This window comes from Cataglyphis hispanica, chromosome 15 (genome assembly GCF_021464435.1).
Source record: "Cataglyphis hispanica isolate Lineage 1 chromosome 15, ULB_Chis1_1.0, whole genome shotgun sequence".
In the NCBI taxonomy this organism is placed as follows: domain Eukaryota; kingdom Metazoa; phylum Arthropoda; class Insecta; order Hymenoptera; family Formicidae; genus Cataglyphis; species Cataglyphis hispanica.
This window is the reverse complement of record NC_065968.1, coordinates 52112-74606: the sequence shown is the minus strand read 5'-3', so window position 1 is coordinate 74606 and position 22495 is coordinate 52112. Positions and strand designations below refer to the sequence as shown.

Sequence of the window (22495 nt, the reverse complement as noted above, 5' to 3'; positions counted from 1 at the left end):
AACTACTATATCCTACAACTTACTCGCCGCGCACGCGGCATATTAAGATCATAATGGCTCAAGATAGTACCACCTAATTTTACGTTGCCGTTTATCAAAATGTATCCTTTGGATGCGCGTGTGCGACCAAGTTCCTCGCGCGGTGAGTACGATGAATCTTATTAATCCGTAGCGAGTATAATCAATGATATTTAGGATATGCGTTTACAGAAAGGACGCAAAGGACGCGCAAAAATTAATTTCCAACGTCGAAAATCGATCTTGTTACTCGGCACATGTTTCTGCGCGCGACTTCAAAATTCATGCTTTCTTTAAATTAAAAAAAAAAAAACTATGCGAATGATCGACTTTTTCGACGCATGTTAGGTTTAAACGTGCGCTACCATTTCCCGCAAGATAATGACAAATTTTGCGATATCCCTTTGGCGCGTGCGACAGAAGGTTGTGAGAGCGCGCTCTTTGCTATAAAATGTTTTCCATCAACAACTAATTAAGTAAGGTGTCCTTCTCGAGCGAGCGCGGTCGCGACAAGAGGGATACGACTACAACTGCAAGATGAAGTTTCGATCTCGATAACGCAGCGAAGAGGAAAAAGCGTGGCTCGGTGCAAGATGAGGGAAGAAAGAGAAGAAAGGCGGCTCAACATGGACGAAAGACGAAAAGGAAAAGTGCAACGTTCAGGATCAAGGCTGAAATTATCAAGGCTCCCGCAATCGACACCTACGTGGATAGAACGGTCTGGAAATTAATATCTCAGACTAAACACTCTTATATGTATAAATCTGAACATGTTACAGGTAATATAACAAAAGTATTACCGGTAATATACCAGTTTTTATAATTTTCTACTCGTAAATATGATAATTAAATAAATAAATAAAAATGTGTATATATATATATATATATATATATATATATATATATATATATATTTAATTCATAAAACTCGCGATTTAATTTATTACATAAATTCTGATTTTTTTATTTTAAATAGGCAGATCTAAAAGATTTAAAAGATATATTTTGTATATCTTATATTAATATCCGTCCTTTATATATATTTAATGTCAAAAATTTGAATATGATTTATCGTTAATTAAGTCTGATTTCACTAGTAAGGAACACATATAACAATATTATATTGCAATAATATTCTGTTACATTACTGTTATAATGTGGCAAAAATGGTATAGTAGAAAGATGATTACCGAGAAACTCTACGCTGGCTCTAGCTTCGACAATGACACGTGTATTTTTCTAATGATTAAGCCAATCCGAACCAGACAAAACCACATTGATTGACATTGCGTTATCTGCGTTTAAAAAATCTCCAATGCTGTTAAACTTCTCTCCTTTCACACGTTTCTTCGATTTTGTCCAAAATAAAGAATATCAATTATATAACGTTAATTTTTAATAATATTACGAATATTGGGAGAATGATTTTTTTTTAACAATAAATCATTAAACTATTACCAGAAATTAAAAAAGTTTATCATAAATAACTTGATCTTTTTCAATGGAGAGCATTAGATATAAATTTTTTAGATCCGAGCGCGGAGAGAAAATAGATGGATCGGAAATAAATTTTATCCCTGGCTATGTAATAAATAATTGTGAGATCTGCGGATAATCAAGTGAAGGACTGATCAAAATATGTAGAAACATGTATTACATTTCTCGTGATGAATTCTCGCGTTACAGTGACTGCGCACGTTATATTGCAATCGTCTTTTCGGATAACTTCGTTTCGACGCGTAACGGCGAGAAGAGGTTCGCACGGATGGCCACGTGTAAATAATCTTAAACTGTCACGCGCATGTGCTCCAAGTCGAAATCTGTGTCCTGCCATATACAGTTGCCGATACGCTACTATCAAAGAGAGAGATTGATGCGTTAGAAATTTCTAGACATCAATCACACAGAGAGATCGCTCAAACCCAAACATATAGTACGATCATATAATCGCGTAATAAAACTGAAAGCTGCCAAAAATGTTGACAATATTTCGAAAGATCTTTATATTGTAATTGTTTTTTTTTCTTCGATAATATCTGATGTAAATTTTATTCTAATGAGGCTTCATAACTTTAAGATTAATTGAAATGTGGTTTAAATAATTATGGCTTATAAAATCTCCTCCTAAAAAACATTTATATAAGAAAGAATATATAATTTTATATTTTTCGAGAATAATGAAAAAATAGGATGGAAATATATTTCTTTTTATATAACACACAGCTTCACGAGAATTAAATCATGCTTTGTATAAAAAAAAGAACACATGATTTCTTAAAGAATTAATTTATTAAATGAGTTCTCATGAGTCTAAAACAACAAAAAAACATTATATATATATATATATATATATATATATATATATATAACGCATATACATATATGTCATGCAGATGAATTCGAGGCTATTCACCAGACTGGAAGAGGGACACGATTGCAGACTTGATCGCGAACTATATTAGACAGATTAATACCGATCCTCTGCCAGATCAATATATATCAGCAGCTAATTACCTGCTGCGTCACGCTTCCGTGATACGTCCTTAATTATCCGCGACTTGCATTCTCTCGCGATTTCGTGCTACGGAATAACGAGGAAATTTATATCATCCAGAGATTAAAAGCAATTGAAACCAAAAGACTCACGAGATAAATGCATTTAATGCGTGTTTTGCTTTATATATATGTATGTATATAGATATATAAAATGTATATAGACAAAATTCGATATATGATCGCAAAAAGATCGCGATTAGACAAATTAATTATAGTCTTATTGTTTGTATAAATATATTAGTTATATATATGAATAAGAAGCAGAACAATACAGTTTAAATTAACACGAAGATTGCGACAAAGTGAAATTATTTCGAAGAAGCTATAAATATAATACACTATTTTTTTTTTTATAGTGTATAATAATTATATGGAGTTGCGAAAAACATAAAAATACAACAAACTTTTTCTTACAGCTAGTGAATTTATCGTGACATTAAAATTACAAAAATATAGAATAGAAATAAATTTTATATAATACAATATTATATATAATTTAATATATTTTAAATTTTAAAATTAGATATTTTATATAAATACTGCGACTTGTCCTTATTTTTTGTGCATTTGTGATGAGGTGTATATATTTTTATAAAATACGATGATATTAATTTCCAAAAAAAAAACAAAGATAAAGCAACGTGATGATATCTGACAATTAATCCGATAGGATGCACATGCCTCGTTATATGCACATGTTGATAGCATATGTATACGTAATACGTACGTACCGTGTATATGTAGGTAATGTACGCATATGTGTATATGCACATGATTATAGGCATTGAATGCAATCATATCTAACATTGTAAGCTAAAATAAACGGGATTATGAATTGGAAATGTACGTAAATTCTACTCCACAGACTATACATCATCATTTGCTCAAAGCACATATATAGATGTATTTACAATATGCGCACGCGCGCGCGCACACACACACACACACACACACACACACACACACACACACACACATATATATACACATACATTATATATATCAATACACTTGCAAAACAGTATTAAAAAAAATCTCTTTTTATCATAATTTTATTGCAAAACGAAGAAAGCATCTTGAAATAAATATTTATTCAAAGGATAAAAATAAGCAGAAATAAATATATATATATGTGTGTGTGTGTGTGTGTGTGTGTGTGTGTGTGTATAGAAGCTGTGTGTAATCAAATTTTTCAATTAAAACTTTTGACTTATAACTTTTGGATAACTGAATTGCCTAGGCTTATTATTATCTACTCTCGACTTTGTAATCTGAATCACTTATTCAATTCGCTATTTTAATGAATTTATAATAAAACTAGAAATAAAATACAATAATTGAAGTGTATAAAACGAGATATTGTAGAGATATAACGAGAAGAAATAAAACAAACATTCCTCAAACAATCACCATATTGTTATGGTTTCAGAATAATTACACAATTATACAGCATTCAATGATAGAGGTCAAGAAAAAACACTATATAATATGAATTTTAAAACTCCATGATATAATTGAAAAACGTATCATCTCACTGATGACTTGTTAATAATAAAGTTATATCAATTTTTACTTATTATACCATAACTAAAATACAGGTGTACAATTAATTTAGTCATCGACAAGATATTACATTAATTAAAGATCGTCAGCCCTGAATAAATTTTTGATCATCAAATATAGGCCCGATGAATTCAGAAGTAATTGAGAAATGTTGACATTACCGACAGTTTTAACTACATCGAAGATATATATTGTTATATATATAACACACGAATTATTTAATTCATACAATTATTTTAGATCATTTAGTTATTGTTTCATTATTGAAAACACCCACGAGATATCATTAAAGATCGATGATCTTATGGGATTTAACATATTATTGAAAAAAACTTGTTACGCGCTATTGTAAAAGTATATTTATATTATTATAAAAGTAAAAATCTTTACATTTGTCGATAATAAAATAATAATTTTATAATAAAATTTTTATTTTGTTATTCATGAAGCAATTACATAAACAATCTATACATTTTCGATTGTGCGAGATCGATCGCACAATCGATAACGTGTGTTTTACCACCTTTATTATTTTATTACACGAAAATACCTAGGGATTGAATCTCTTTGAAAGTGCTGCCAACGCAAAATACGTAGCGGCTTTTCAACTTCACATGGAAACATCGGGCTTTTTGTTTACGACTGATAATTTGACAGTCGTCGTGATATTTAGCAAAATCTCATGAGATATGGGAGACAAATCGCTTAAGGAGCAATCTATAGAAAGCACAGGTTTCTTAACGTAACTTATTATCGAGATATTTAATCGAGTAATTTATTATTCTATTTTTTATTGCAGATATCAACCAGGATGAGTTGATACTTCAACAGCAGAGACGTATAGAAAAGGAGGTTAATATGCCTGTTTCATATTTAAAGTGTCGATTTTTGAGAAATTCAGCGAGATCTTGTTCTAAAGATATTTTTTCGCAAAATTAAATTTCTCACATATATTTAGATATTAAAATTTTATTCTTAAAATATCAATTTGGTTTGTATGATGATTTTAACAGACTCTGAAGAATATTTATTTATATATTACAATCATATTTACAACTTGTTATTTAATTATCATACAGCTACATTGAGATACTAAAGTTTTTTAACGATATAAATTCTATTGTCTAGTATTAATATATGCAACAACTATTACTATTTTTTCTTTTTTTTTTTTTATGTAAAGAATAAAATTTTCTTGTGAAAGATGTTTCCTTACTTCTAAACAATAATTATCTTTCATACTTCAGATTTCAGAATCTATAGCTTTAGTTGGTGAGAAGGAATCATTGAAGAGCTTAGAACAAGAATATGCGAAGGATGATGTATATCTTTCGAAAGCGAAAGTCTTGGCTCAAAAATATTCTTACATTAGGAGAACTAGACCTGATGGCAATTGCTTCTTCAGGGCATTTAGTTATGCTTATTTGGAAAAATTAATCGGAAATAAGGAGGAATATGATAAATTTCGAGATCTAGCATTAAAGAGCAAAGATAACCTTGTAGCTCTAGGTTTTCCCCAATTTACAGTCGAAGACTTTCATGATACGGTGAGAGTTTCTGTTTTTTTCACAAAACTTTATATATGTATACAAATATATCAGTGTATCGGTTTAATGCAAATTACAAGAATTTGTTTTTTAAGAAAATATACATATTATATATATATATATATATATATATATATATATATATACATACATATACACATACATAAACATGATTATATCATAATGTACAATTTATTTTTAAGAATGAATGTGAATTGATTTTGATGAATTACAGTTTATGGAAGTCATAGATAAAGTAGGCGGTGACACAGAGTCCAGTTATATGGAGTTACATAAATTGTTCAATGAACAGGGTTATTCTGATTATGTCGTTGTCTACCTTAGATTAATTACATCTGGTCAGCTGCAACGCGATGCAGACTTTTACCAACACTTTATCGAAGGGGATCGTTCTGTTACAGAATTCTGCCATCAAGTTTGTATTTTGATTTTAACCCATATATTTTTATTCTGATAATTGTATGATTAATTCTTTTATATTAATATTAAATTTGTAATATATATATATATATATATATATATATATATATATATATACACATATTTGTTTATATTTTTTGTAGGAAGTTGAACCAATGTATAAAGAATCTGATCATATTCATATTATAGCAATGAGTAGTGCTTTAGGAACTGGTGTTAGAGTTCGTTATATGGATAGAGGTGCAGGAACTGAAGTAACTGCCCACGACTTTCCTGAAGGCGTCATACCAGCTGTGCACTTATTATATCGCCCTGGTCATTATGATATTCTTTATCCTTGATGAATTTGGCATTACGCAAATTTTCTAATATTACAAAAATGATTTTCGATGACCAAATCTATATTTAAAATTCGATTTTTAAAAGCATCTGAATTATAATGCATAATGCAATACGATATATTCCCTTTAATTTAGTAAGAGAGAAATAAGTTGGTTTTGTGTACACATAAAGTTTGTACATTGTGTATATTTCTCAAAATCTACCCAAGTGCATTTTTATGAATTCATTATCATATTTGTTGTTTCTATACATAAGCATATAAAACATAAAACATTTTAAACTTTAAAATGTTTTTTTTAATTATCTGAAATAAATGGCAGAGAAATCAATGCATTGTGATATTTAATTCCTATTCTTTTTTTTTATTTTTTCCAATAAATGCTGGAGATATTACACAAATCATTTTTACTGTACATTTGTAATACAAAATAAATGATATTTCGTTACTATTAGTATTATTTATTAAATAATATATGTGATATATGCTCTCTCATTTTCTCTTTATATAAATGTATCACAGAAATGAAAAATATTTTATAAATTTTGTACATTTGATAATATAAAAAAATTAATTGTAAGACTTATGTAAGTTACATAAAGTATTACATATAAAAAAATTATTTCTTTTTAAATTCTCTATTCTTAAACTTAAATTTAATAATTAACAAATTCTGAGGTATATAAGTTTTATCCTATATATATATATATATATATATATATATATATATATATATATATATATATAACTAAATAAGTAAATAGATCCTGCAGAGAAATATTTATACATATGAGGATGATCCAAACAAACTTTAAAAAAACGCACTAGTGTGATAACATGGGGCCAAGAATAATAATGGCTTGCCCATGTAAGAGAGTTATTAAAAAAATCACTACACAATGCCACAAGGCGAATGGCTCTATGCCATCGCAGTCAGGCACTATTTTTAAAAATTCAATTTCTTTAAGGACAGCCTTCATATATATAACTAATAAATCTAATTTGATAAATAAAGATGTTAATATATATATATATATATATGTTATCGTTGCATGGATCGTACTTGCTCAGTAACTTCTTCCAAAAGTGCAGAATTTTTGTCAATTGCATCCATTTGGTACTCTAAATGAGTACTAATAAGTGCAAGTTTCTTTAAACTAGATTCTACCATTTCTAATCCATGTTCTTGCTGCGCAAAATTTTTTGCTGCATGCATTAAAATCTATAAAAATATAGTACAGTATATGTATGTATATATATATATATATATATATATATATATATATATATATATATATTTAATATTAGTTTAATATTATATCAGCTGATATAGGAATATCAATCAAGATTTATTACCTCACTGCTCTTTGAACCTCGTTGTATCTGTCTCGCAAGAGAAGCAATGTTATTAACATTAACTTGCACTCTATCTGCTAGTCTCATCTTTGATTCGATGAACAAGCTGCGTGCACTTGTACTGGACGCTGAAGCCATTGTAGCGTATTGCTTTTCATTAATTGTAGTATAAGTTTTGCTCTTAATGTTATCCAGGCCTATTGATAGACTGTATGCTCTACTTTTGATTAATATACTTACAATAGAAACACTATTTCATACTCTGAAATAAATATTATACGATTGTGACTATATGTTTCTTATAATTTGCACATTAGTATAGAATATGTACATATGTCAACATATGTATTTTTTACCATAGAAAATATTCCAATAAAAATTTCATTTATGTATTCTTTCATTTGACGCATCATATATAGGAGCTGTCAAGAGGATAAAATAAAGAAAATAAATCAATTCAACTACAACTGCAAAGTTTTGCAAGCAGAGATAAAAGAGATTTGTTCCTTGTAGCACAACTTTAAAGGCCATATTACATTACGGGTTGCGGACTCGGTTGCGTTGCTATTACGAGTTGGGATTACGATTGATAGTTGCAGATAGACCAATCAGGGGATCGATCATGTAACTTTTTCTCTAGGGCGGAAACATAAAAAGTGAAAAATTTTATCATTAATTCTAATGGAAATTGAATAGCTGTGATTGGCCTGTTTTACAACTATGTTATAACCACAGACTTTTATATATTACTAGACCGCTAACTCTCCGAAATTCATGATCCCAAAAAGTGCTTACTTCTCATATGTTATACATACTTTTCGGTCAATTTTTCGGTCAGTATATAAAGGAGTTAGCGGTCTAGTAATATATAGTTCTAGTTTACATCAATATATTTTAATATGTACTAAATACTATACTGGCCAATCATAGCCATTCCTACAAAGAATAGAATGGCTGTGATTGGCCAGTATAGTATTTAGTACGTTTATTAAAGTTTATTGATGTAAACTAGGTCATAGATAGAAGCTGTGTATCGCCTATTATACATATGCAATCATATATATATATACATGCGTATATTTCACCTAGAGAAATGCTCAAGTTGATCGTGAAATCGCAACGTAAAGATGATTCGAACGCCCCTGTTATTTTAGACTAAGCACATAGTCATCCAGTTTTGGGGGGACATGTATTTCACGCTCGGAAAAGTGGTCAATATTCGTCGATAACGTGTATCATCCGTTCGTGCAGCGAATATTTCTTCGCAGTAAAAAATGGCCAGACAGATGGATCCGTCTGTCTCGTCCAAAACCATGGACGACCATAGCGTCGAGGTTAGCAACATAAGACGTTGCCTACATTCTTTTTCTTACCTGCGTTTTTATTATTTGTTTTGCGAAAAACTTGCAATCCAAAATGGACAGAATAATATTACTTTTTAAAACGTAGCAATAATCGCAATTCTTTATTATGATATCTTTTCTTATTCACAAGGTTATGACAATATTCTCACTCTTGGATTTTGCATTGACGAGTTGTCATTTTAGAATTCTCTGATAGCTTTGCACATTAACATTTTTATAAATTTTATAATATAAAGTTAGTGCAATAATTAGATTTATGGCTTTGGTAAAATATAATCATTTATACATATATAAAATTGAATTAAACGTTTCAATTGTTAATTTAGCATCATAATTTGTTTACAATGGAATTTTGCAATATAAGATTGAGAATACATTTCCTTTGATATTATAAAAATTGTGATTTGTTTGATTAATCAATAAGTGGCAATCCCTTATTCTGATTGTTCAATCAAATCATTTAAAATTTTATAATATTGAATGGAACACACGCTGATTAATAGGAAAATTTCATAGTTTGCATATTTTCTGTTATAGACATTAGCAGAAGTTTTCCGATGTTTTATTTGTATGGAAAAACTGAGAGATGCGCACCTCTGTCCCCATTGCAGTAAATTGTGTTGCTATACCTGTATCAGGAAATGGCTTACTGAGCAACGTTCTCAATGTCCTCACTGCCGAGCTTCTCTCCATTTACATGAACTAGTGAATTGTCGCTGGGTTGAAGAAGTAACCCAACAACTTGATACACTGCAAGCTGTTTGTATATCCAACTTTCGACATGATGATTCTAATCGAGACAGGTTTGAGCATAATATTTTATATGTGTATTTGGCTTTGACATTTATATTAACTTTGAAAAAAATACAAATATATATATATATATATATATATATATATATATATATATATATATGTGTGTGTAAAATAAAAGTAAGCATATATATATATATATATATATATATATACATATATATATGTTTACTTTTTATATTTTATATTTTAAATATTAATTTTACATTTTATGTATGTATATGTATACACACACAACACACGCATACACACACATTAATTAAATATGGACAGATTAAATTGAACCCTGTATATAATATAATATATAAAATACTTTTCTTTATATACTCTGTATATATGGAAAAATTTATTATTATCATAGATGTACAATGCATCAAGAGAAATTATCTGTTTATTGCTGGACTTGCCGTAAATGTATCTGTCATCAATGTGCTCTGTGGGGTGGCACTCATTCAGGACATACCTTCAAACCTTTAGAAGATGTTTATGAGCAACATGTTACTCAGATCAAAGCCGAAGTAGGCCAATTAAATAGACGACTCATGGAACTGATTAGCCTTGTTCAAGAAGTGGTATGTATGTTTGACAAATTTTAATTATAGGAAAAGAGAGATTCAAATAAATACAAGAATGCAGAAATATGTGTATCTATCCACTTTTTAATTCTCAGTTATATTTGTCTGTTACTAGGAGAGAAACGTCGAATCGGTAAGAGCAGCAAAGGACGAAAGGGTTAGAGAGATCAGAAACGCGATCGAATTAATGATAGCTCGTCTGGACTCTCAGTTGAAGGCCAAGCTACTGACTTTAATGGGCCAGAAGAATTCATTAACTTTGGAAACCGAGCAGCTGGAGGCATTACTGCAAGAGGTGGAATATCAATTGCACACGTGCACACGCTCCGAACTAATCGCCAAAAGTGCCGAGCTTTCACGCAAGATACATCAGATTCGCAAGAAGCCAATGACGAGTTTTGTCACTGCCCCTGTACCTGCCGACTTTCATAGGTAAAACTTAAAAGATTTATGGTTGCAATGATTATTTAAAATTATTTATATTATGCCACAATTATGTATATAATGATTATGGATAACTTTTTTTACTTTTTATGGGTTTTTTATTACAGCGAAATTGTGCCAGGTTATGACAGCGCGACGTTTGCCATGCAAAACTTCACTCAGCTTCAACATAAGGCTGACCCGGTGTATTCCGCGCCGTTGCACGTGAACGGACTATGCTGGCGACTTAAAGTATATCCGGATGGTAACGGAGTTGTGCGCGGAAATTATTTGTCAGTATTCTTGGAGCTTAGCGCTGGACTGCCAGAGACATCAAAGTACTAAGTGATGAATTGTATAATTTTCTATAATATAAATTATACAGAAAATTGTACAAGTCTATTATTTAGAAAACGCAAAACTCTGCAGATGTCCGATTTTTTAAATTTGTAGATACGAGTACAGAGTTGAAATGATACATCAAGGATCTCGTGATACGAGTAAGAATATTGTTCGTGAATTTGCATCTGATTTCGAGATTGGTGAATGTTGGGGATATAACAGATTCTTCAGATTAGATTTACTCGCAACGGAAGGTTATTTAAATACGGAATTGGATACTCTTATATTAAGGTATCTTTTTATATTATTTAGAACAGTACTTTCCAAATGTAATAATAATCCAAGTTTTTCTTATGCCTTTTCTTTTAGAATTTGAAGTAAATTCAATCAAATTTTATATAAAAAACACTTGAGAGATTTATTTTTATATAAATCTTTTTTTTATAAATTAAAGCTATTATTGTTATAACATAAAAACTATAAATAATTATATTTAATTGGTTTATAGATTCCAGGTGCGACCACCGACATTTTATCAACGCTGTAGAGACCAGCAGTGGTATATTAGCCAACTACTGATATTTCAAAATCAATACACTACTCAGATCAACGAATTAAAGGAGGTAAATTATATATTTAGAATAAAATTTATATTACGATTATGATAAATCTATTTGGTCTATTAAGAAATGTGTGTATGTGTGTGTGCGTGCGTGCGTGTGTGTTGTATAATTAAAAAGAGATGTATTGTAATAATTTCAAGATATATATAATATGTAGATTAATGTGCTTATTTCGGTTTTTTTTAGAATATTTTCTTTGTTTATATAAATATTTTATTTTAAATTAATAAGATATTTTTTTTTATATTTGCAGAGATTAGCGATAGAAATATCTCGCAATGCCATAACAGCTACTAGAGCTACTAATGGAACTACAATTTGCGGTTCAACTGCAAATACGTCATCTTTATCTGTGCAGCAACAACAAGATGCAGAGGACTCAAAGATCAATTCGAACGTTATACGAACAATTGACACATATTCTACAGCAAATGGAACATCACTAAGGTATAATAGTGTAATCTATTTTATGTCAGATTAATCGAATTCTGTTTTTTGGACGATGTTTCAATTTATGGTAAATCTTCTATAAAGGCAAATGTCCGAATTTTTAAACGAATCACGTTACAATGTAAAGTTTATATTTATAATTTGTGTCATTCTTTCGACAATCGTATGAAAATTAAAAAGGATGGAAAATTGAAACAAAGAAATAGTGAAATTTGATAGTTTGAATAGTAATTTTTTAATTATCTGAAAATAAAAGATCGTAAGTTTATTCAATTTTCTAAGTGAGAATATTTTTAATCATGAAATATATTTTGTATTTCCAATAGATCCATACCAAGCACACTTTCCAATAATAAAAACAGCAATACAATAATACCGAGCGATCAATTATTGCCAATATGCGAATTAAACGAGCTCTCGAGTATGCATTTCCTCGATTCTACTACATCGACGTTGTCAAAAACATCGTTAAAAACGCACCGTGCCAGCAATAATCTAAATATCATCGAAGCCGAGAGCAATCTATCACCACGTCGCGCCAATGACGTGTTGCTTGGGGAATGCCAAGCCGCGAAGATACGTTTGACCTTTTCGTCATCATCCTATTCGTCGCCCGGTGATGTACTCGCCAATCAGCAGCCATTGAATTTATCATTCAACAACAGCACTAGCGATCCCTTATTATCCGTGTCGACGTTATCGTCAATGACGGACAATCAACGGATTAACGGCTGCTCGACCGTTACGAAAGGCGAAGCCGCGCAACGTTGCACGAACGATGCATCACCGGGTGAATGCCGAGAGATCGCCGCAGCACGTGTCCCTTCCCCGTCGTTTTATCTGTCGTCGACATTAAATCTCTCGTCCAGTAATAGTAGCAGTAGCAGCGACAGTGGCGTGAGTATATATTCTTTCTATTTTAATCTTCATGCTTTTCATTACGTATTTTTCGTTGAGACTAATCTTCTATTGTCCTTTGTAGGAATTGAGCGAACACGACATTTTTATGAACGAGTGTGAACACAATGAGCCTAATGTCACGCTCTTGGACCTAACAAATGACGAAAACGACGTGGACGACGAAACGATGTCAGGTATGCAAATTACACATATGCAAACAAAATATACGTGTCGTATAATGATAAAAAATAACAATATTGTGAGAAAGAAAAAATTTAAATAATGAGAATCTTAAAGTCAATTGATTGTCAACTAGGATAATTGATGACTCAATTTTAGATTATTTAAAATTACAAAGATGCAAATTTAGAAAATTAAATAATATATTGCAAAATTAGGTGCTAATTGGAACGGGAACGAACGAAGACGACGAACGCGCGCGATCGATAGAGACGTTGAAAGCAAAAAATTCACGAGTCCAAAAGATGAAGAATGTGTTAAAGAAAATCTCAAGTCCACTATTCCCAATAACTTTTATGTTATTTCGTAGGATTCTACATTTATCTTATTTACTCTTATCTTGATACATTACAATTACTATATTTTAAAATCTGTCTTGAATTTTTATTGTGATTAATACAATTATTCTAATATCATGTGTAGTTTTCCATGTATATTCTATACACTTTGTTTAAAACTATTTAATTATTGGAATGCAATTATCATATATAAAGATCTCTCATACATATTTATCACAAATGTAGTATTAAATTATAATTATATTCATCGTTAATATATAGTTTTAATAAAGTATAACAAATGTGACAATTTTTTATTATATAGTATACATAAAACATACATTCAAAAAACAAAAAATTGGTGCGATTAATGAGATATTTAAGATGTGAATATGATGTGTAATTAATTAAAGTAAGTAAATTTATTTGCATTTTAATAACAAATATTAATACCATATTTTTAGGAGAAAACGATATTGAAGTCGCGGAATCTCTCGCATCATGGATTCAGAACAAGCAGCATATGAAACAACAAAACAACAGGGACACTATTACAGATACACGCAGGTATACTTAATACAATTATAATATTAAAATAATGAGAGAAAAGACTGTAATAGCTGTATATAAATTTGTCAAGAGCCATTTAAACAGAATTGAACGATTAATACAAATACAAACGATTTATACAAATTTATTAATTTTTAACTCAATTAAAATACAAGAACAGAATTTTATTTTTTAGTTTAATGAAAATAGATAAGATAGGAGATTCAATCTCACAACATACTAGTATAATTAAATAATAAATGTCAAAAACAATACTAAAAACAATATTAAAAAAAACAATATTAAAAAGAAAGTTTATTTGATAAATAATCATTTTTGATTCAATTTCGAAAAAAAAAAACTAGATTTAGAAGAGATTTATATTTAAGATAAAATTGGATAGTGAGTGCTAGAGATATCAACAATGATCTTTCAAAACTTATGTGGTTATATACAATTATGCATAATAACGAAATCTTCTGTGATTCAGATTGAGGGAAATAATGCTGCTGCACTTGTTCGAGATACAAGACAGAAGTTCCGCATGGACATCTCTATGTCTCGGCCAACAAGATGAAAGTTGTGACTCTAGGAATTCGCTCGCAAGTTTGCAACATCACAGTTCCAGTTCGTTGCATTATAACGCTATAATGCAACCTTCTGCGACCGCAGGATATTCGCACAAGCATCACGAGCTCGATACAGCCTGTAACGATCTAAGTCTGAGTAGCGATAAAAAGCATCCCAATATCACTTTACATCACTCTGAGCCACAGGCAACTTACGATGCTAAAGCCAAATATAATAAACTGCCGACCTTTTATCGATCGGAACTATTGACCGCGACAATGCCTTCTGGTAGTCAAATATCTAGATCCGAACCGGCGACGCGTTCCAATTCGATAGACTGTGAGAGGGATATTTCGAAACTGCCAGTAGTTAATAAAATCAATCACGATGTAGAGTCGTCTAGTCTATGTGTGGATCTAATTGTGCCGAATGGTAAGTGAAAGGATATTAAATACGAAAAAAATGATATTAGATTGATAGTGAACAAAAAAACTTTGTGAAAACAAAGCAAAAGAAAATACCAGTAAATTTATACACACACACATATATATATATATATATATATATATATATATATATATATATATATAATTTAACAAAAAAAGTAGTGGAATTTGATATAGTTATGTTGCACTATTTTTCAAATTAAAGATTAAAAATTGACGAGAAGAAACAAAAACATTCATTTCAGTACTTCTAGACAGTAACAAAATCATGTCGAAGCACTTACTGTCACGACGCCAATCTTCTCCAAGTTCATCCACTAGCATGAATTTGAAAAATGATAACAACAAGATGTCTGAAATTGACCAATTACTCGAAGCCATTCATCTGTCGTCGGGATCGCAGAAAGATACATGCACGAAACTGAGGTAAGAGTGGAGATATAATTGGCTACAGGAAGATTAGAACGAAAATGAAGCATCCTTATAAACAAATAAAAGAATCTCATTTTATTTATATCCTTTAACACTTATCATTTTTTTTTCTTATGTGACAATTTTAGTTGATGTACATAACATGATAATATCCTATCTTTAATACATAGAAAAAACGCTTCTTCCGACGAAAAGAGTAATGTTTGCATTGCCAGTGGAAGCTCTGCTGCACTCTCGTTGACGCAAGAGAATACATTGTTGTCACCTACAAACACTGCAATAACAGCGAACGCTATTCTTACTCCCAGCACTTTTAGCTGGTCACCGGCACTGTATCAGCACGCTCATGGTAAATATTATAGCTTTCTTCTAATTTGCTTCTTTTAAATTATAATTTTATTGTGTCATTTTTTTTTTTTTTTTTTTTTAAAGAAAATTTATTTCTCATAACACAAAAATCTGTTGTTCTAGATATCACTATACAAGATTCTATGAATGAAACTTCTAGCAAGATTATTGATAAGTAAGTAAATTGCTTACTGAATGCATTGTAATTTTTTAAAGAAGATACATCTTTGATTATATTTGTGTGAATTATAAATTAACTTGTAATTCTACCATTATTATATGTTTGTACAGATCTATAGAAGAAACTGCCAGTTCGCTGTAATAATTATAACTTAATTAGCACATATTCTGTGATTTCTCTATCGGGTATTAATTGCAAGATTGATAAACAAAGAACAATTATTTAACTTTAAATTATTATGTCAAATAAGATAATTTTGAGATTAAGATATATATTTATGTTGCACTTCTAATTTTTCTTATCTCTTTATAAGAGGATCAGAGAGAGTTCTCAGAACTATTATGTAATTTCTTTCTCTTATTCAGTACAAAGTATTATAATAATATAATTGTTCTATTTTTATAATTACCCCTAATTACTTATATCATAATTACATATGTGAATTTATTATTTTCAATATCTTATTCCAAAAAGCATAAAATAATTTGTTTATTATTTAACGTTATTTATATACATATATTTTCTACATGTGAATTTTACGTCCAGAGAATAATAATAATTAATAGAAATTAGTATAATAATAAAAAAATTGCAACCAAACTTATTATTCTAATCAATTTCCTATTTCGCATCCATGCATTTAACTATAGATAATTTTATTCCCAAAGAAATAGATTTCATTAAAATTTTATTTATGTATCTGCAATAAATTATATAAAATCCTATACGATATTTAGATAAAATCTTGCTTTTTCTTATTCAATATTTATACAATGTGTTTTTGAACACGGTCTATATTGCTAGTCACGTATTTTCCCAATAAGCGGTGTTAGCGAAAATATAGTGCAAATGTATATCAACCTCTCGCTTCCACAATTTATATACTTGACGCAATGCGCATGCGCGAATTTTGTTGAGCCAATAATATTACATATGTGGCCTTTACATATGCTGGCGCATGCGTCAAATACTTATAATACTAAAGCGGGGAGCACACACTTTTGCATAAGCGCATACCATAAACATAAAGAAATTGATTGGTCCACAAATGTATGCATAAGAAAATGAACCAATCAATTTCCTTATGCTTATTGTTATGCGCTTATGCAAAAGTGTGTGCTCCCCGCTTAACCCGTCCATTCGAAAACGCCATATGTCTATGGATTAACCCATCCATTTGAAAACGTCAATAATCGGACTTGATGCCCTAAAGGCATCCGTATTATACTACGGATTGAGGGCTAGGATTACGGTTGGTGTTACAGAATGTTTTCCATTTAATGACTCAAGTCGACACAAGTATCATTCTATCTTTTTTCAATGTGAACAATAAAGTCACTAAATAGAAAGCACCCACAGTTGACAGTTGCAAATTAACCAATCAATTAGCAAGCTGCTATGTTCTCATTGGTCAATTCGTAACTGTCAACCGTAATTCCAATTGCAGTTGAGCTCGCAATGTAATACATAATGTAATACGGCTTTAATATAATGCTGGCACTGCTGGCAGTGATGCCAAATGTTAAATTGTGACCTTGTAATCTCCATTCTGGTATTACTGTTCCAAGATGTAAAAAATACATCTGTCAATAGCAGAATAATGTTATATGACTGTCAATAGTTTATCATAATTCCCGAAAAAATTTACGAGATAATTCAAAAATTATCTAAAGTTATTAGAATCTTTATATTAAAATTAAAAATTTTTTAACCTTGAAGGTTAAGTCGACCATCGTTGATTAATTTTGACATTTCTTATATAGACGTTTCATTGAAAAGAAAGTATTGGTAATTTATCGTAAGAAAATTTGTTTGCTTTTTTGAAACATTGCTTCAAAATTGCAATTATTATTATTATTATTGTTTATTATCTTCAAGAACAATCCTCTTAAAACGCAAGTATTTAAGTAACAAATATTTTATATATAGACAGAATATTTCTATATACAATTAAAATCTTATTGTACACTTTAAGTGTACAATAATATATTTACCAATTATTATTTATTGTACGGATTCAGGTGGCAGTCTGTATGATCAACTGCATAAAGATATGGATACAACAATTTGTAGTTAAATATTGATCTGTAATTAAATAAAGATTATGGACAATCTATCGGATTTATTTCGAGGAGAATTAGATTCCGTTACTTCGATGGACTCTCTCCAATTAACCACCGATGAATTTCATTTCCGACACCTATCTACGCCCGATGTCTCAAATATTGAACTGTCTAAACGAGTGGCTCTATTGGAACTCGAGAACGAACGGCTGCGCATCGATTTGGAAAATGTGCGAATCGATCTCCATGCTCGAATCGCTGCAAATCAGGGTCTCAAGGGCAAGATAGCCGAATTATTTGTCGAGATGCAAACAATATTGCGGGACAAGCAGAAGCTACAGAACACGTTGACCGACACCAGTAGTCGTCTTTCCGCGGCGGAGGCTTCTGCGAAATGGTACCAATCGCAAGTTCATATTCTAATGGCTGGCAAGAAGAGTTTGCAGGTGGAAATAGACACGTATCAGATCATATTGAAGCAACGGCAGCAGGCAATAGCGGATTTAAATGCCAGCTACAAGAAACTGAGCATTGAATACACTGAACTCGTACAGCAATATCAAAAGGAGAAGCAGGAGATGCAAAGCGCAATGAAGGATCTGCAATTGCGCATCCAGTCTATCGACACAATACAGGATACATCAGATGGAAATTCGACAAATAGTCCAATAGACATATCTATGGTATTGGAAGCAACTGAAGAAGAGTTACGAAATACCAGAATTGAGCTGAAGACACTGGAGCAATGCCTGCTGGACAACGAGATGGTGAGGATGTCCATGGAGAATACATTGAGCAAGCAACGAGTCCTTATTGCATCTATGGAAGAAAACATACAGAAATGCGAGATGAAGAAGAACGAAACCGCCGATCTATTGCGAAAAACGCAGTTCGAAATACAGAAGCTGAGGTCTGAAAACGAGACGTTGCAAACTTCCTTATTGGCATCCAAACAAGAACAGAGTCAGGTGAAGGATGCAATATCTCATTTAAGAATACAGTTGACTAAAATGATAGCACAATACAAATTATTGAGATCCAAGAATGCAGAATCTGAAGAAAAGTTGAGTAATATGCAGGATCTCGTGAATGAGAATAAACGTTTGAGGACCTTATCACATAAAACAAACAGTGCTCTGTTAAAAAAACTCAGAGAAGAGAAGACTAAGATAAAAACTATAGAGCAAAAATTGCACTGCAAGCAAATGAATGATCAACTTAACAATATGGTATTTATATTTTTATGTTACTTAATAAAGTCATTATCTTTTTTTTTACAATATGTGTTTATGACACAATGTGCAATCTGTAATTACAACATAATATAAAGATTATATATATATATATATATATATATATATATATATATACATAATAATTTTGTATTTTAATAAATAATATATAAGATTGTATTCAGTAGATTTAATATATATTATTATTTTAGAGAAACAAAACTGAACATTCTTTGCGTGAATGTCTGAAACAAGTTCTATCACGCAACAAGGTAATTTATTTTAAGATAATATACATAAATACATACATGCACATAGCAGTAAATAATTTGTTTTACTCAAATATGTATAATCAATAATAATAAGAAAGACAAAATCTTGGTGTTATGTATTTTATAGGATTTACAGGAACAATTGAAATCTGTGACTAGAATAACCGACGAAAGTATCGATGAAGGGTATGGCGATAGTAACAGTATTAGCACCTCTTCACTTTCGCTGGACATTCCATCGTTGTCTTTCATGAACTCGATGTTATTGAACAACGCTGTCGACGTTCTCACGCGAAGCAAAGATTTTGCTTTGCCGATGCAAGAAAAGTTGAGCGCACTTCAATCGAAAATGGAGATATTTCGAAATCAATGCCATGCGTTAAGTCAACGAAAGAATCTTCATTCTAATATCGACAATGTGATTTCTCCGAGAGTTTCCACATAGTTCAAAATCTATCTTTTGTTCACGGATACGCGAACAAAATGGTCTTAGAGAGAGAGAGGGAGAGAGGAAGAGAGAGAAATAGTAAGTAATTACATATTCATTTTACACAATTTATATTCATATATATCGTATTTAATTGGGAAAATTTAATTCTAAAATCACATAATTGCCAAAATAAAACGCATTTAGTATTACTGTATATACTATATATTGAAAAAGAAATATTTAATAATAATATTGTATTATATTATTTGTTGAAGTATAAAAAAGAAGGTTGTTAAACGACAGCGCGTCAGTATTTATTTGTTATATTTTTAAATACACTATATAATCGTTATATTTGTTAAATGTTATATATTAGTTCCTAACATATAATCATGTGTGGAAGATTTTGTTTATTCGCTATAGAAATTTGTTAAAGAACTGGATAATGAATGCAATCTATTAATATTGTGTAATAAATAAATATAAATATGTATATGTATAACAATAATATACATCACAATTATATAAAACTTGCATAAAGTGCGATAACTGCATCGAATAATGTAAGTGTTATTATGCTAATATATAAGAAATAGCTGATTTAATATACAAATATCAGTATTACAATACATATTAAAGAATTTATATTGTTATCAAAGAAATTTTACATAAAGACATGTATTAGAAAAATTTTGCAAAAATAACTGCAATCTATGTGAATATGTTTTATTAAAAATAAAATGAAACATATACACATACAAGAGATAATGAATTAGTGCAATAATACGTATCGTCATATTTGTGCACTTACAGCTAGCATAGAACAAATGTAGATAGAGATGACAGTGTATAAATATTTCCTCGTATATCTTGCATATCGTAATGGAACAATATATTTAGCAATAAATTGCTGATCTTCCAGACGTTGTAAGCTTAAAGATTTATTCGGCACTTAAGATCGCAATGAAATGAAACCATAGAAGTGTGAATCACACCAATTCTTTTCCTTTTTTTGGAGATATATGATTACTTATATAATATATATATATATATATATATATATATATATATATATATATATATGCGTGTGTATGTGCGCGCGTGCAAGTGTTTCTACTTTTAAATGATTTCGTCTCCAATTTTTGTATACTTGTAACTTGAACATTTAATTTTATCTCTAACTCTTGTTCTTCTTATAATGTTAAGCCACGTAGAAAGGGCGGTTGACAATTCGATGATAATTAACATGTGAATACTAACGTGAATCTTACATATAAGTGATATCACAATTAAGTGATTTTATCAATAAATGAATTTTTCAATTAAGAATTTTTTGGAATAGAACTCCCTAGAAAAAAAATATATCATTGATTTGGCTTCGTAAAATGAATATTAAATTAATTAAGTGAATATTTAATTCTCCCTCATTTTTGTTCTTTTTATAGTAAAGCAACAGCATAAGAAAATGTACATACATGTATCAACAAAGTTGTAAAGAACTATGAATTTAAGATACAAAATTTTGATAGAACATCAGAGTAGTGGGAAAACTTGTTATATAAATAGTTATACCTTATTTGTAAGATAATCAGGAGAAGTTTCATGCTAAACATATCTAGAAGACATATCTTTACAATTCATAAAAGTTTTGATGTGTAATAAATATTAAAGAAAGTTTATAATAAAAAGCACAAAGTTTAGTTTTTTTCATATATCAATTTCGTGTTCTGGATAATGGTAGATGTATTACAAAAATAAGCAAAAGATTTTTAAATGAGAGTTTAATTGCATGTATGTTATACATCTTTTCTTTTCTTTAGTTAAAGGAATTATGCAATCTAATGCATCGCATCGTACAGAAGTTGCATATACGCGGCAAGCTCTCGAATATTGCTTGCACACAGATGTGATATATACATATGTGTATATATACATAAAAAAATTAATGTAATAAAAAACTAAATAAAAATCATCGCTCTCTTAAAATATCACAGACATGCGTAAAAACATAAAAGGGAGGAGTAAATAGATACTCCCTATATATAAAGTCAATCCCTATGTGTATTCTTCTTTTTTTTTCTTTTAACAATCCAACATTCTTTGGTACTTACAAATAGAGTTATAGATCGCAGCAGAAACTTAA

General features: G+C 30.1%; 4 protein-coding genes across 5 annotated transcripts; 3 read left to right on the top strand and 1 right to left on the bottom strand.

Annotated features, from left to right (window-relative positions):
• The first annotated feature begins 4734 nt into the window (after positions 1 to 4734).
• Positions 4735 to 7099, top strand: LOC126855252 (ubiquitin thioesterase otubain-like). The gene is made up of 5 exons (XM_050602722.1): positions 4735 to 4869; positions 4937 to 4989; positions 5385 to 5684; positions 5920 to 6120; positions 6269 to 7099. Exons 1-5 carry the CDS (start codon positions 4827 to 4829, stop codon positions 6464 to 6466), a joined length of 795 nt encoding a protein of 264 aa, XP_050458679.1. The 5' UTR covers positions 4735 to 4826; the 3' UTR covers positions 6467 to 7099.
• A 101-nt stretch (positions 7100 to 7200) lies between these two features.
• LOC126855259 (BLOC-1-related complex subunit 7) lies at positions 7201 to 8488 on the bottom strand. Its single transcript, XM_050602732.1, has 3 exons — positions 8178 to 8488; positions 7822 to 8083; positions 7201 to 7687 (listed from the first exon to the last, which is right to left on the bottom strand). The coding sequence occupies exons 2-3, from the start codon at positions 7957 to 7959 to the stop codon at positions 7508 to 7510; spliced, it is 318 nt and encodes a 105-aa protein (XP_050458689.1). The 5' UTR covers positions 7960 to 8083; positions 8178 to 8488; the 3' UTR covers positions 7201 to 7507.
• Positions 8489 to 8907: 419 nt separating this feature from the next.
• LOC126855220 (uncharacterized) lies at positions 8908 to 16922 on the top strand. Of its 2 annotated transcripts, none has more exons than XM_050602667.1 (16): positions 8908 to 9155; positions 9723 to 9988; positions 10360 to 10570; positions 10689 to 11005; positions 11125 to 11334; positions 11450 to 11629; positions 11847 to 11961; positions 12215 to 12408; positions 12738 to 13308; positions 13394 to 13505; positions 14294 to 14396; positions 14869 to 15380; positions 15649 to 15820; positions 15997 to 16175; positions 16298 to 16349; positions 16466 to 16922. In XM_050602667.1, the coding sequence occupies exons 1-16, from the start codon at positions 9096 to 9098 to the stop codon at positions 16494 to 16496; spliced, it is 3285 nt and encodes a 1094-aa protein (XP_050458624.1). In that variant the 5' UTR covers positions 8908 to 9095; the 3' UTR covers positions 16497 to 16922. The 2 variants fall into 2 exon arrangements, with proteins under 2 accessions (XP_050458624.1, XP_050458623.1); XM_050602666.1 differs by having other exon boundaries at positions 15640 to 15820; positions 16466 to 16921.
• A 936-nt stretch (positions 16923 to 17858) lies between these two features.
• On the top strand, positions 17859 to 22324 carry LOC126855236 (putative protein tag-278). Its single transcript, XM_050602699.1, has 5 exons — positions 17859 to 18250; positions 18377 to 19647; positions 19863 to 19922; positions 20050 to 20448; positions 21798 to 22324. The coding sequence occupies exons 2-4, from the start codon at positions 18460 to 18462 to the stop codon at positions 20365 to 20367; spliced, it is 1566 nt and encodes a 521-aa protein (XP_050458656.1). The 5' UTR covers positions 17859 to 18250; positions 18377 to 18459; the 3' UTR covers positions 20368 to 20448; positions 21798 to 22324.
• Positions 22325 to 22495: the final 171 nt, after the last annotated feature.

Coding starts and splice junctions, on each gene's coding strand:
- LOC126855252 (XM_050602722.1), top strand. CDS start 4,827: ATGGGAGACAAATCGCTTAAGGAGCAATCTATAGAAAGCACAG. Junction 5,685..5,919: donor TCGAAGACTTTCATGATACG/GTGAGAGTTTCT, acceptor GATGAATTACAG/TTTATGGAAGTCATAGATAA. Junction 6,121..6,268: donor TTACAGAATTCTGCCATCAA/GTTTGTATTTTG, acceptor TATTTTTTGTAG/GAAGTTGAACCAATGTATAA.
- LOC126855259 (XM_050602732.1), bottom strand. CDS start 7,959: ATGGCTTCAGCGTCCAGTACAAGTGCACGCAGCTTGTTCATCGAATCA. Junction 7,688..7,821: donor GAGGTTCAAAGAGCAGTGAG/GTAATAAATCTT, acceptor ATATTTTTATAG/ATTTTAATGCATGCAGCAAA.
- LOC126855220 (XM_050602666.1), top strand. CDS start 9,096: ATGGCCAGACAGATGGATCCGTCTGTCTCGTCCAAAACCATGGACGAC. Junction 14,397..14,868: donor ACTATTACAGATACACGCAG/GTATACTTAATA, acceptor TCTGTGATTCAG/ATTGAGGGAAATAATGCTGC. Junction 16,350..16,465: donor TCTAGCAAGATTATTGATAA/GTAAGTAAATTG, acceptor ATGTTTGTACAG/ATCTATAGAAGAAACTGCCA.
- LOC126855236 (XM_050602699.1), top strand. CDS start 18,460: ATGGACAATCTATCGGATTTATTTCGAGGAGAATTAGATTCCGTTACT. Junction 19,648..19,862: donor ATGATCAACTTAACAATATG/GTATTTATATTT, acceptor TTATTATTTTAG/AGAAACAAAACTGAACATTC. Junction 19,923..20,049: donor AAGTTCTATCACGCAACAAG/GTAATTTATTTT, acceptor TGTATTTTATAG/GATTTACAGGAACAATTGAA.